The sequence below is a fragment of the Pteropus alecto genome, unplaced genomic scaffold (assembly GCF_000325575.1).
Source record: "Pteropus alecto unplaced genomic scaffold, ASM32557v1 scaffold213, whole genome shotgun sequence".
NCBI classification, from domain to species: Eukaryota; Metazoa; Chordata; class Mammalia; order Chiroptera; family Pteropodidae; genus Pteropus; species Pteropus alecto.
This window is the reverse complement of record NW_006434829.1, coordinates 6,609,076-6,624,047: the sequence shown is the minus strand read 5'-3', so window position 1 is coordinate 6,624,047 and position 14,972 is coordinate 6,609,076. Positions and strand designations below refer to the sequence as shown.

The 14,972-nt window shown below is 41.1% G+C and overlaps 1 protein-coding gene across 9 annotated transcripts in view; it reads right to left on the bottom strand.

Moving 5' to 3' along the window:
- Positions 1 to 591: 591 nt before the first annotated feature.
- MAPKAPK5 (mitogen-activated protein kinase-activated protein kinase 5) overlaps positions 592 to 14,972 on the bottom strand; it is a 35,073-nt gene continuing 20,692 nt past the window's right edge. For 2 of the 9 annotated variants that reach the window (XM_015587948.2, XM_025045518.1), the window contains 6 exons: positions 13,690 to 13,810; positions 11,342 to 11,472; positions 10,968 to 11,089; positions 9,851 to 9,955; positions 7,971 to 8,026; positions 4,851 to 7,532 (listed from right to left, as the gene is read on the bottom strand). In XM_015587948.2, coding sequence (XP_015443434.1) covers positions 7,452 to 7,532; positions 7,971 to 8,026; positions 9,851 to 9,955; positions 10,968 to 11,089; positions 11,342 to 11,472; positions 13,690 to 13,810 — 616 coding nt within the window. In that variant the 3' untranslated portion in view covers positions 4,851 to 7,451. Of the gene's footprint in view, positions 8,027 to 8,113; positions 8,218 to 9,850; positions 9,956 to 10,967; positions 11,090 to 11,341; positions 11,473 to 13,689; positions 13,811 to 14,972 lie in introns of those variants that run through there. The other 7 variants (XM_015587949.2, XM_015587950.2, XR_001516722.2 and 4 more) reach the window with 7 other exon arrangements.

Below are 14,972 nucleotides of genomic sequence, written 5' to 3'. Positions count from 1 at the left end.
AATGAAGACAATCAATGTAAAGTGTTTAGCTCAGCGTATTCCACAGAATGCAGAATATTATTGTTTTACATGCTTTGGGCTCTGTTTACAATTAACTGCCATCCAAAGTTTTGTTCTTTTGGATTGTCAGTCAATAATATATTAACTTAGTAAGAGAAGTGAGAAATAAATATAACGTAGAAAAACAAAATAATATGAATACCTCCACCAGTTAGCAGTTTCATAGAGTTAGTGGGAAATTAAATTAAGACAGTCAATATAAAGTGTTAATTTACTAGTGTCTTGCAAAGAATGGGTAATGTTATTATTGCACATGCTTTTTCCTCTCTTCACAAAATACAGCAAATTATTGTTACCTATATTGGAGATGTTTTTTGTTAACTTAGTAGATAAAATATCAACTTTAATATAGAATTTTTTTTTAAAACCTAGGGTAGAAAATTAATCTCTCAAATGTGGACTGAGCCCTTGTCTCAGTTGTCCCATCCTCCCTCATGCATGTGGTGATCAGAACATCCTGGATTAGACATAACTCATTCCAGGAAGTCAACATAAGGAAACCCCAAGTACTAGGCTGCATGGAGTCTGAAGTGATGCTTCATTTGAAAATAACATTTTATTTGTTTTAAATTATCTCTAGTTCATGAATAGAAACTTTTAGGGAAAATTAGAGTACTGAGTAGATAATGTTGTTAAAATAAAGTATTGCTGTCACTGGGGGGAATATATCCTAGTAATACAGGTACAGATAATACATTATGAAAGAATGCAGATGGAATGTGGTATGCCCTCAAAAATAATTTCAAATAAAAAATTGTTCTAAAGGAGACAAGACATTGATAGCAATGATCCATGCGAAAAGCTTATTTTCATAAAATGGGGAAAAATATAGAATATTTTATGTCCAATTTCACATGTGAATATATAATCAAATTACTTAAATATTGAAAGTTGTAGTTCTCTCCTCCCACATTAGTATGTTTCTGTAGACTATCTAGTCCTGTCTGATCCACTGGAGCTATCGATTCTCACTTTGTTTTTCTTTCTCTAAGCCTCTTATTCCCACTAACTGCTTGAGGTACTTGATATTATTTGGCTTTTACCATCACTACTCTTCTGCCTTTGGTCCTTCACCTGCTACTTCTTATGGCTCTTATGAGGCCTCTGGTGGCGAGGAGTCTGGTGGTGGTTCTTCTGGTGGCAGGGAGTCTGGTGGTGGTGCTTCTGGAGGTGGAGCCCCCTCCGGAGGTGTGGCCCCCTCCGGAGGCGTGGCCCCCTCCGGTGACTGGGCCTCCTCCGGTGACTGGGCCTCCTCCGGTAACTGGGCCTCCTCTGGTGATGGGACCTCTTCTAGTGGTGGGGTCTCCTCTGGTTGGACCTCCTCTATGGCCTCATTTTCTTCCATTTCTGCCTCCGATGTTTCAATAGTCTTTTCCTCTGAACTCTCCTCTGAAGAGCCCCCTGGGGTCTCTACTGACTCAATTCCGGCATGGAGGCTAATGAAACACATTATTACTAACAATAATAGTATAAGAAATGCAGGAAATATGAAAATTAAAATACGATAACTTTGATACTCAGTGTCACGTTTAACAGGTCCACCACTTCCATCTGCATTGGTATCTCCATCATCTAGTTTGCCAGGAGGACCACTGTCTACACTACCCCCATCACCTGGATATTTGCAGTCAGGGGGCGCATAGCCAGCTTCACAATGGCAGTGCCTTAAATTGTTGCAAGTTCCTTTCCCATTACACATTACTTCTGGGTCGCAGTCATAGTTGAGCACGGTATAATCAGTGCAGGAGTAATTCATGCAGACTTTGTTAGGGGCACAGAGAGTGCCAGTGTGGACATCTCCCTCATCAGAGATATCAGCAGTGTTGTAGGCATCCATGCTCCAGCAGTGGCCAATGCCATGAGGAACCTGAATCAGTGTGTGATAGGGTTTGATTTCTGACAACTCTGAAATGTCTGTACATATAATTTTCCCACAAAATATATTCTCGTCGAAACACTTAACGTATCCCGACGTTGCCGAAGTGGGACGGCCACAGTTTCCAAACCGGTCCCCTTTGCCGTTCATTAAAATATAACAGGCTTCGGGGGCAGACCTTGCAGGGTAACCATATATTTCCAGGCATTGATTATCAGCGTTCTTACACCGACCGGCAGCGCAATAGTGAGCTCTATCACACGACGTGCCATCTTGCTTATAGCTGTCTGCGGGGCATTCTCCAGAGAAACCATCACAATACTCTGGGAGGTCACACTCTCCCACAGCAGGACGGCACGTGAATCCCTTAATTCTCAGTTGGCAACCGATACAGCAGAGTCCGCCACTACAGTCCGCATTCCCCTTCAGCCTACACGTTTGGTCACAGCACGGGGAATTCAAACACTCAGTGCCACAGTCACACTGCTCATCGTCCTCCACCACACCATTTCCACACACAGCATTCCTACGCAGCCGGCCTTTGTGCTGAGGGTTGTTAAATAGGCAGGCCCCTTTGTGTTCCCGGAGGAACTGGTAGTAGTAGTCAGAGCTGCAGTTGCTGAAGCCACTTTCCTTAGAGATATTTTCATGCATGAGGCAAAAGTGTCTGTCTTGACAAATGCAGGCCGAGTGGTCGTGCTGAATACCCAAGTTGTGCCCGAGCTCATGGACCATGAGCGCCGCAGACAGGAGGACATCTTCGTGATGGAAGGATTCGACAGCTGCTGCAAAGCCACTTGAACAGGCACCACTGAGAAATGCCTGCCCCATGCCCTCCGCAGGACGTTGTCCAACAATCATGTGGGCGACATCGTGCTTCACGCGACGGAGGAGCTTCTCCTGTCTCCAGCTATTGAAATTGCTGAGTGTAACTTGCAGGTCCACTGGGACCTCTACGAGGTCCCCCTCGCTCCAAATCTCCATTCCAGCCAGCAGCACCTGTGTGTTAATTCCCCTAGTGAAGCTGTTGGCCAGAGCAACGATGTCCGCCACTCTCTGGACCGTGTCATTGACGTTACTGCCCCACATTTGGAACCGCTGGTTGTTGACCACGACGAACATCTCCACGTACTTGGTGTGCGACCACAGGTAGGATGGCGCCTGTACACTGCCAGGCTTCCTGCTCCCTTGTCGCCGGCTGCTAAACACCACTGGGTTGTCTCTGGAAGGGACACTGCAGGAGACTCGAGCTCGATGTGCCACGGTGTACAGCACGTGTTCAAACCGTTTTGAAGAGTTCACGGGCTCAATGCCGTAGGATTTTGCCTCCTTAACGAGGATGCCCCTCAGGCCTGAACAGGTGTTGACAGAAACAAAAGAACCTGGGACTCCTTGTATGTAGCCTTCATAGTGACAGTCGTGCGGGAGGAAAGGCATTTCTTGCCTCAGAATGCCACCGTGGTAGCTGAAGACTGGAAAGCTCGTCACGAAGTAGTCTCTCTTCACCGTCAGGTGAATCAGCTGCTTCTGGCCCTGCATAAATATCACGTAGGATGCCTTTTCCACTGGGGCATCGCTTCCCTCAGCCGTCATACTCTTGGGGATGACGATTTCATAGGAGGAGTAATATACTGATCCCAGGTCACAGTACATGCTTGGCAGAATAATCACCAGCAGCAACACAATCCCCGACCAGACACATGAAGATCCTGGCACTGGCTCCAGCTTCAAGTCCCTCTTCCTCTGACTCCAAGACTGAAACTTTATCTTACCCTCTTTCAAGGTCACTTGGTTTTTCCATAGAGAAGTCAAGAAGGAGGCAGAGTCGCTCACAGCGGCCGCCACTGACATGGCCCTTGTGGATCTGTTGATGATGTAAGGCCCTGTCCACTAGCAGCAGCTCACCCTGGCGTGCTGAACCTCAGAGACTTAGGTATTAGCCTCAGATCTATGCTGGCTCCGTTATGGGTGACTGCTGCCCAACTCTGAGTCTTACAGACTTTGGGGTGTGCTAATATTCCTGCTTCTCTTGGCCTTCGGTAGTTTCCTTACTGTATAACTTCGAACAGCAACAGCTTTAATGCTCCTTGGCTAAATTCCCTTTCCCCTCATAGAGATATACACCAAATACAAAGCCTATAAATGATTTGGCCAGTATTTATCTCTGGCAAATTATCCTTATCCTCAGCCCAGGCCACACTACTCCTGATATCCGTTAATCTGCTCATTCTTAGAACCCCAACATTCTAGCAGGAGGTTGGGGGTAGGGGACAGGGATTCTTCGGGGATCTATGAGCAGGACAAAGTTCTCTATTACCCAATGACACTTTTCTTCATTTCTGTATTATTCAGGGTACTGTTTCTCAGTCCAACCCTTCCTCGGAGTGTGCTTCCTTTAATTAAAAAAAAATTGGTTTTTTCCTTTAATTCAAGAAAAACTGCCATGTAGATGCACAAATTCTCCTTCATTAGCCTTTGTTCATTGTAGATTAATTTAGACATTTTATATCTGCATATAAACATAATTTTTCTCTACTAACAAGTTTTCCATGTTAGTAGACACATTAAGTGTTAAATGAAATGAGCTCAGTTTCACTCTCCAGGTATTTAGGATCAAAGTTCAATTCTTCCCAAGCCTCCAAACATAAACTCTGATTAACTACATATCTAGTTACCATTTCATCAAGAAAATAAAAGTGGACCCTATAAGACCTTTTAAAAAATCTCTCCACTTTTGTAACTAAAACTGAACTGTAACATCTGTGGATGTCCTTGGATCTGGTTTTGATGTCAATTTCCTGGTGTATTTAAATTTAAAAGGAAAAAAAGGGAGGAAAAGCTTTATCCACATTCCTTACCTAGTCAGTTATTCTCCTGTGCATTTTTAAGATGAAGTAAAATAAGACTCTACATCTTTTATCTTGCATAAAAATAATTTATATTAAGTCAAATATTTACAATATAAAACTTTTAAAATAAGCGTTATGAGTACAAGTTTAACACTCAAAAATGGGGAAATGCCATAATTCAAAAAGGAATGGTATATCACAAGATCTCAGATATGAGCAAGAGAGTAGATCAACTTAATTATCCCCAATTTATATTTAATTCCTAATACAGATAAAATTTATTAGCATCTAGTAAGAAAATTTATACTGTCATATCACAAACCCATTAAAAATTTTACAGCAAAAAAGGTGAAATGTTTTCTAGCCAATTTCTTTTCTTCTTATATTTTATATAAGAGGATAGACTCTTAAAATTATATAATTTAGAAGTTATCACAGATTTAAGGTGTTTCCCTGTATCTAACCAAAAAAGACAGGGCAAATTAAGTCATTTTCTGGGATGAAAGAATTAAATCAGTAATGAAAGAACACCTCTACTTTTTAAATAAATAAAAATATAATTTAAATTAAATATCCAATTTTCCGATTCTCAAATTGAAACATTTTCTTCAATAAATTACATACACACGCAAGCATTCATACACAAGGTCTGATTTAAATAATTTGACTTCTTTAACCAATAGTTCCTTCAACTTGTTCTTTCTTAAATGACTATAAGAACAAAACTTTAAAAAGCAGTTCCTCCTATCTGTATGTTTTAAACAGTAAATTTCTGACAGATATTCTCCTATGCTTATATAATATATTAACCAGAAAGATATACAAGTTGTTTTACATCAAGCAGATTTTAACTATGGTGAAGTCTAACGATATTTGAGTGATAAGTAATGGCTTTTAGTAAGCAGAAGGTTAGCAAATCATGTGGTAAAACTGGAGACTCTACCCTCCTATGAGAACTATCCTTATAGTATGAACTTTCCACAGGTATAGGCATTAGAGAAACAGGCCAGAAGAATCAAGGACAATTTTGTCTCACTTCCAGTTACATGTGACTTTTGACAGCAGTATTTGCTACTAGCCTATAGACAAACTCCAGAAAGAAAACTCCGCTTTGAAGACCAAACAGTGCTGAGTCCTTTGGAAGCTACTGTTCTGTGAAGGAGCTCTGTCCAGAGTAGGACCCACTTGAGTTACACCAGCTGGGGCACCTTCCAGGGTAGTCACAAACTTCCAGCTCATCTAGACGTGTCTGGACACCACATAAATTTGGGGGGCCAGACTGATTCAGCCTGAAATGACTAAAACATGGGTAACTGCTGCTCAGAGTAAAAGGAAGCATCATTAAGGACACCTTTTTAGATCATGCCTAAGATGCCTCACACTGAAGGAAAAAAAATCCTCCTGAGCCTTTAAAGATACTCAAATAACAAATTTGAAAAGTTAATGGAAAAGAATAACAAAGTTAATTATTGCCTTCTTCTCCCCCAGTGAATACTGAACCTCTGCCCTAGGATAAGAAAAACAACAGGTGTTCAGTTGTTCTAGAAACAAGTACAGCTTTTCCCCGATTGCAAAAACTGATTTGTAAGATTGCATTTCACTGAAAAATAGAATAATTTAATTCAACCCTTAATTCAACTCTCAGCTAAATTTTCTGGTGGGTAAATAAGAAAACTGTTTTTTCTCTGCTGCCTAACTCTTAAATTTTGCCATGTTTTTAAAAGTATTGACTTCTCCTTACATAGTATCCATTTATAAGTGATCAGCCACCTAAAATGAGTGAGCCTTACCTCAAAAAATACCTCGAATTACAAATTCTCCAAGATAAAGGGAACTAATGTAATAAAGTAATTCTTAAAAGATTCTTAGTATTATTATTATCACATATTTCCACAGTCATAAACATATAAGGAGCATACCAACCAAATATCACCTTGAAGACATACTCAACAAAATGGAGGAGTTAGAAAATAAGTTAGCTTTGTGGGATGGATTGATTGAAGAGAATGTGATGGGATAAAACTGAATAACTGAGCCTCGTGATCCATTTCCTCTGCTCTGCGAACTGAAGTTTGCCTATTAGATCTTCTATTTACCAACACAGGTACCCACCAAAAACTGCTAAATAAACATAATTTGTTATGGAAGCCCATATGCACAACAGAAGACCAGAAAAGCATCCAGCTTTGTTTTCCATTCACACACTTGAACTCCAGGCCAAAACCATGCTTCGTGAAAATAAAGGTTATAGAACAAAATAAATGCAGCCCAGGGGATACCAACATGAAACCCAGGTAGAAACATTAAAGTGGAAAAGGGCAGCTTTAAGAGAAAAAACTGGATCATCTTAGATGTTAATTCAATAGTCCAGTTTTCATGATATGTAACTTTCTCCGAAAAATCATCCCATAAGGGGGCCAGAAGAACAGGGAAAGGAAATAAGAAGCACTGAAGCTGGTGAGGAGTGTCGGGAAGGAGGAGGATAAAGCAGGATCTTGGAGTAAGGGAGACTGAAGCTTCGATTAAACATGAAAAGAATAAACTCAAAAGAATCCATTAAAGAAACACACCAATACCTTAACAAATATGACAAAAAAGAAATGTTACCACTTTTCTCTTGGAATTAGGGACAAGAGAAATGAAGGCTCAGCTCCCTGCCTCTTCCATCATGGGAGTTGGCATCCTTTGAATTTCAGCAGGCAGTCTGCAACGTGGATCCACAAAAATTTCTTGGCACCAGAGCTAATCTACCAATAGTGCAGAAAGTAAATACACAGGGCAATTGAAACCAAATTCCACAATATTTGATTCAACTGTTTACTAAGCAGAAAGATCAGTATAGTTGGTCCTTTGTCTACCGCTGGCCAGTGGTTTTTGTATACTTTATTACAAATAAAACAATCTTGCTTCACAATATCATGTCATCTTACAAACATATTACTAAACAGTCCTAAAGTAATAGCATATCTCTAGGAACTGAGCTTAAAAACAAATAAACTATACTATTAGTAAATACTGTATCTAAATCTATACAGCATCTTTAAGCAATGTGAAAAATGAAATGATTTATTAATTTACATAAAAATTACTTTACACATTAAAGAATAATTTTTTAAATTGTAAAAAAACAAAGTCTGAAGCTGTCATTATTGGGATTCATGGGACGTGGTCTGCTCTTCTATCACCTGCTTCACAATTTCTGCCAGTTTTAGTCGATCTACTTTATCTGTGAATCCACGACCTGAAACCGAAGAAATAAAAAGGTCAATCTCCAAATCATTTGGGAGGTAACAGAGTGTTGACAGGGACCCAATAAGGTACACCTTACCAGTGTCAAAGTCATCCTCACCAATGGAGGAACCATCCCCAACACTGATCAAAAGCAGTTCAGATCCCCCATTTTGCAGGTAGCAAATGAGCAGTTCCATTAACCTGGCAGTAAAAATCCAACAACAGCAAAGGAAACCATGAAGCGGGAGTTCTTTGTCACAGGTATGCCTGACAAGGAACTTCTACTCCTACACATCGATAAGGATATAACTCAGAAAAATGGGCAAAAGAAAAGGTACTTCCCAAAAGAGGAAATCTAAATGGCCAATAAACATTTTAAAAGTGCCTAAGCTCATCAATCATCAGGGAAAGGCAAAGTAAAATGACACTGTTATACCAGTACATACTAACCAGAAGGACTAAAATACATTTTTTAAAAAACAGACAATAGCAGGTGTTAGTGTAACTGGAGGCAGAGTAACTCGAATCCTCAAACACTGCTATGAGAAGTATCGATCCGTATAACCACTTTGGAAAAATGGTGGCAGTGCCTACTAAAGCCAAACAGATGAATACCCCCATGAACCAGAAATTCCAATCCTAGACATGAGAAAAATGAGGTCATTAAAAGATATATGTAAGAGCATTCACAGCAGCACTTTCCTTAATTACTGAAACCAGGAAACAACACAAATGTCCATTCAAAAGTAGGAAAAAAAAAAAAAATATATATCACATACATATATATATATATAGGAGAGAAATATATAGAATGTGTATGTATGTGTACACACACACACACACACACACAGAATGAGAATGATTTGCTGCTACACATAATATGGCTGAATCTCACAAATATAATGTTAACTAAAAGAAGCCAGACACGAAAGAACACAGACTTATCTGATTCTATTTTCATAAAATAAAAAATCAGGTGAAGCTAATTTCTAATGGTAGCAATTGGGATCATGGGGGAGGGAGGGAGTGAGCAGATTCCATGTTCCACTACCTGTTCTAGGTGCTGGTTATAGGGAAGTGTTCACTTTATGAAAATTCATCAAAAGTGCACACTTCAAATGTGATCACTTTTCTGTACTGATATTTCAAAATCTTAAAAAAAGAAAAAAAAAACAAACCCAGGGAAGCCAATCTCCTCCATGTATGGGAATGACTAGGCTGGCACTTTGGATTTCTCAGGTCCGAGAACCAAGCCAGGCAACGAAGTCAAAGAGTCTGCTCCCTTCCCTGAGCATCCTGGAGCTTAAGACTAGTTTAGACTGCTAAACTAGAAAGACAATACAAAGAGCAGATCATGAAATACATTTCCACCTTATTTGCCTGGGGAAAAAATTCGACAAGCAGCAGACTTGAAAAACTGGTGAACCAGCTCTTCTCTAAGCTAAGCACATCAGCAGGGTGGACTCCCTGGTATTTTGCCTTCTCTCTCCTTCAGAGTACACTGCTCCTGAGTGACCTGGTGAACAAGCCGGGTATCTGGGACAGTTCTGAGAGCTGCGGGAGTTTTATGCCCAAGCAGTGTGTTAACAGGGGCTCTATAGTGTTGAATCTGCAACACAACTTATTTGAACTCTGGAGAACAAGTGAAAGGGCCATATGTCTAGATATGCCTGAACAGCTAAGATAGAGCTAACCCCGCTCCCACAATATTCCACTCACTCTTTAGCCTCTCTTCTCCCAAAAACAGACCTCACTTGGCCCCCAGAGATCTTACATGTTCTAAACACAATCACTTCTCTGCATTTCTGGGGAAAGGAGTGATTAAGGCTCCTACCATTCCAGCTGAAGCTTTGCAGAGTATCTCTTAGGAGTTTGCATTCCCGGTTATACTTCCAAGCCTCTTGCATTACTTCATTCAGCTTTTCATCTTCATTCTCTCCTATTGATAAAGATGGAGTTGCATTTCTCTGAAGCATCATGGGACTTTAGTGTCAGAGATGGAAGGACAACTTGTTGAGAAGTAATGATTATAGGTACAAACTTGATCAGACACTTGTTACTGCTAGTTCCCACATTACACCCAGACCACTTCCGGTCTCTTTGAACTCTTCTGTTACAGCCTCACACAAATCCTCCGATGGCCCCAAAGCCTTAGCATTGAGGGATGGAAAATAGGCAGTGTCAGACTCTATTGCTGGGCAAAAACAGCTTAGGTCTCTGGTTAACCTAAGAGACCAAGAGAGGGAGGGAGAACAAGCCTGAGTGGGCTACCTTCTTTCTCCTAAGCTCATTTCTTACTTTAGAAGGCTACATGAGGTACACTATGGAGTTCTCTTAAAATGCAAGGAATCTAGGTCAACCCAACAGTTGTCTGGCCTACTACTTGAAGCATCTCATTCTCCTGAAAGCCCATCACATCCTGTTGAGTGGAGAAGAACATACTGAAAGCAAGCTCAGACTCAAAAGAATCCATGTATAAGTCACACTCTGCCCATGCTATGAGTAGCAGCAGGGGCCACTTCTGAACTTGGGGGTATTCTTTTTATAATCACAGTTAATAAAGCCTTGTACCCTAACAGCTCTGGAAATGAAGTTTCCCGATTGTCCCAAACTGATCCTGATTCTGTCCATACTTTCCATTCTGTACCCTATGCCCCCACTAACAAACTAAGAAAATATAAAATTACATGCTACACCTGACACTGGCAATTACACCTAAATTAGAAATGTCACAGAAAACCAAAGGAAAGGTAGAACTTACCACATCTGTGAGTTCCCAACGTCCACTCTTTTGAGTGGGCACAGACTTTTATATATAAGTTTATATTATGCACTTATTTTCTTATACACAAAGATGAAACAGACAACCTCAAACCAGTCCTTTTGTCACATGCATGGGCAGACACACACATGCACACACAGACACACCGAGCATTCAAAAATGGTGTGACCTTTACCAGCCTGGGGGAGAATACACTGAGCAATCACATCTCGAAGCTTTTCCAAGGCAACATTTGAATCCTCGGCTCCATTCTCGCGGTCGTGGATATAAACACCATCCTTTGGCTTGGTACTTTAAAAGTTTGGGAGAGAGGTGATAACAAGGTGAGACCCCAAAACCCAACTCTCAGCAGATGTTAACTCTAAAAATAAAACAACAGATTTTTCAGATAAATAATTAGCTACAGAGTATCTCCAACTTCTGATGCTATTTAAAGAGCTTATCCTTTGTATTCTCTTAAGAGGCAGAGAAAGGGCAGTAGCCTGCCAGCCTACACTCAGCCACACCAGCCATGATGTAGAATGACGAAATAAGCTCAGTTACCCAAGTAATTTCCTCTTCCTCAGAATGGGGTTGTTCACAGAGTGCAGAGGTTTGAGGCTGACTTTCAGATCCTGGATTCGCATGTTGGCCAACTGTTCTGCATGGGCCTGCTGGATTCCTGCAACCACCGCCTGAATGCAAACACTGTCGTCAGTTTTTCATTCATTTCTAAAGCACCTAGAAAGCCAATCTAAGAGTAAGAAGACGCTCAAAGAACTAAGAAGGCAATTTCACTCTTATGCTGGCCATACACAAATTTTGATAAAGCCAAGGATTCTTCCCCATAGATCAGCAGAGTCCAGGGAATACTAGCCCTTCCTCCCTGTGGCAGAACAGACATGCAAGTAAGAATTACTAACAAGGCTCATGCTCACAGTCACTGGCAAAGACAAGTGTGAAGAGAGGCACACGTGTACCTCAGGGAAGAGGCTGGCAGGCTACTGCCCAAGAAGCCTCCCAGACTGGCATTTATTAACTGCTCCCATAGTGAAAATATGCACCTCAGCCCTGATGGCTCAGAACCCCAACCATTTCACACAGTGAGCATGGCAGACCCTCCAGAACTGATGTATAAGCCAATAAATTTACAATGAGAAATAACTGTCACGAAGTGTAGAACTCTTGAGGTCTGTGTCTTTATGACCAGTGCGAGCTCACTATGGGCTCACCAATGAGGGAAGGCAAATACTCAACAGAAAACTTTGTTAAGAATGAGGGGATCCCATTTTTGTATTTTAAAAAAGGATAAACTGAGTGTGTGTGTGTGTGTGTCTCTCCAGAAAAATATCAAGAAGGATATATCAGGCCATAGATTACCTCATCTCTAAGGGGTGAAACTGAGGCAAGGCAACGAAGGGGAACTTTTGCTTTTTATTTTATCTATCTCTATACTGTCTGAATTTCAACAATGAAATTTGACCATTTAAAAAATATAATTCCTTGGTAAGCATGCAATTAAGATCAGGAAGAGTTCAGACTCATTTATGGGAACTATAATAGCTGGCCCTGGTTAGACCCCTCTTCATCAATGATGGCCCAACCAGAAAGACAGGGACAGGGACAGTTCAAGGTCATGAACTCAGGCTCCGTCTCCTAGTCAGGGCTTAAATGGACACTATTCAACATCTGCATGTGTGGACATTTTTCTACACTTCCAAAGCTGACTAACCCACATCATGACCACATCATTCTTTAAAAATAGGAATACACTGTCACGTTGCAGTTCCATGTTACAGGTTTAAGAGCCACTTTTTCTCATTAAGATTCTGCATACTTGACTTCATTATGCACTAATTTTAAAGTAACTCTAAAAGGCAATTATTTCTTCATTTCCAAGCTCTTAAAGAAACCTACACTGTAGCCCCCATGTGCTAACGACCTAAGGATCTAAATAATCCCTTTGGATTTTGGGCTGACCAAACCATTTTTGTACTACTAGGCATATTTAAACCAGGTAGATAACCATGTGTAAATCAGGATGGCAGAGAACTCTTTCTTCCAGGTCTCCTTTCTCGCCCATAATCCAGCGAAGCTAAGGGAGGTCTTAGCATCTTCTTTTCCTATTCGCTTATTCTTTGTCACACTTCAACCCCATCTGTCTAAGCGGGCAACATTCAAGTCTGTGCCACTGTCTTTGCCTCTCAGCCACACTCTGGTTCCACGCCACACACTTCATTCATTTCAGTGTCCATCTACCACTAAATAATATCTGGAACCTAAGAGACTTCTCTTCACTCAAACTACCCTTGTTCCTGAATTCTAATTGTTAATAGTATCACCAGATGTGCTACCCACTGTCCCCTTATATCTAGTCAGTCACCAAAAATTGTTGAAATTTGTCTTCAAAAATATTGAGCCAATGCATCTATCACTACTTCTCTGCTCCCCGAGCCACCCCTCAACTTCTAGATTACCAGAGAAGTCCTAGGTTGGCAAGTCTGGCTGACCATCCCTAACCTTCCTTGTGGCAAGTCTCTTCTCAAAAATCTACAATGGCTCTCGATTACATCCCACTACAGTAAAACTAAACCCCTGTCTACTTTCACAGTCTGGCCCCACCACATCTATCTAACCAACTTCCCATTAATGAAGCCAGGCTGTTTTTCCACTGACAAGATCATAAGGAGGATATTTTTCGAAGTATTGTGTATATTTACTAGGCCTTCATCTGGTCTTTTATAGAAAGAAGCTCTTTATTTCTGATCCTGATTTTCAGGAAACCAGAGATGCTTCTCTGGAAAAGACTGTGTGCTCTGCATTGTTTTGCCTTTAACCCCTCGTGAAATCAAGCCCCAGCATTCCTTCTCAACACAGCCTTTTTAGCCAATAAAATAAGTGTCATTCAAAACCTTATCCATCATCAGTTGAGCAGAAGGTAGCACATTATCCAGGGCTTCAGTCGAGTTCAGCCAAGGGTGGTCCAATACTCCCTCGATGGTGAGTCTTTCTTCTGGTTTGACCTTCAAGAGCCTGTGGAGAAAAGGTCAACAGGGCTGCCATGCACGGCTGCTTCCAGAAGGCCAGGAAGTTCCAGGGTCTGGCTTTAGCTTCTGACTTTCTACCAACTCCTCCAAGCCTAGGCTTTCCATCTGCAGGGCAGGAGTGGGGTTACAGTCCCTGACCACTACACGTGAGGGCACTGTGTCCTCAGATCTATACTAGACAAAGTGAGATAAAAGCAGTAGGAAAAGGCTTAATCCAGTGATACTTTGGTCTGAGTTCTAGGTTCAATAAGATAATCCTACATATGGCTTATACTTTCTGAAACTTTGAATCTCCATACTGATGTTTCTAGGGCAGTGGGCTCTAACTTCCAAAAGGGACTAAGAGTGTTCTTTTGGCTGACAGTGGCTACAAAAGTAAAGTGTCCAGAGGTTCTGAAAATCCAGGTTGCTACTTGCGATAAAATTCTTGAATGTTACCACATGGCATGACATGAGCCCTTTATTCCAGAGACATTCAAGAGCTAAACAACTAGTCTCTGAGAAGGGGATGGCATTTCCTTCTAAGCCTAATGTATTGCTCTGATCCCACTTCTTTACATCTTGTCCTTCATGCTCATACGATTTCTGGCTCACCTCAGCATTTTCTCTGGGCTAATTACAGCACCTCCTTCCACCTGCATATCCTCTCATTCCAGATACCAGAGTCGGGACAACATGCCTATTTGCTCTTTCAGGTTCTTTGCAACCTTCTGGATCATTCTGAGCAAACAGCTTTGGATTTTAAAGAAAGGGTTAATTAGGAAAGAACCCCAAAGCCAAAAGAGGATAATCGATGTTGCTCTAGGGACAGGAAATATATTCTATAGAACTAACAAAGAACCACTAGAGGATATTAGTTAAGTAGTGGAGAATACAGCATGAGAATAGCATGGGAAGACAGATGATGATTTAAACATTGCCTCTGCCCTCCTAAAAAGCTTTTACTTGTATATTTTGAAACTGGTCCTTCCCTATATACACAGACCCCTAACCAACAGGACAGGCTCACTTTTGAAAGGGAAGAATCTCCACAGAGAAATGGCTGTACTGTAATGAGACAGTTTCCAAGTACTGCCTCTTTAATGGTGATCTTCATCACATTATAGATGATGAAACTAAAGCCAAAAGAGGAGAAATTGCTCAGTGAG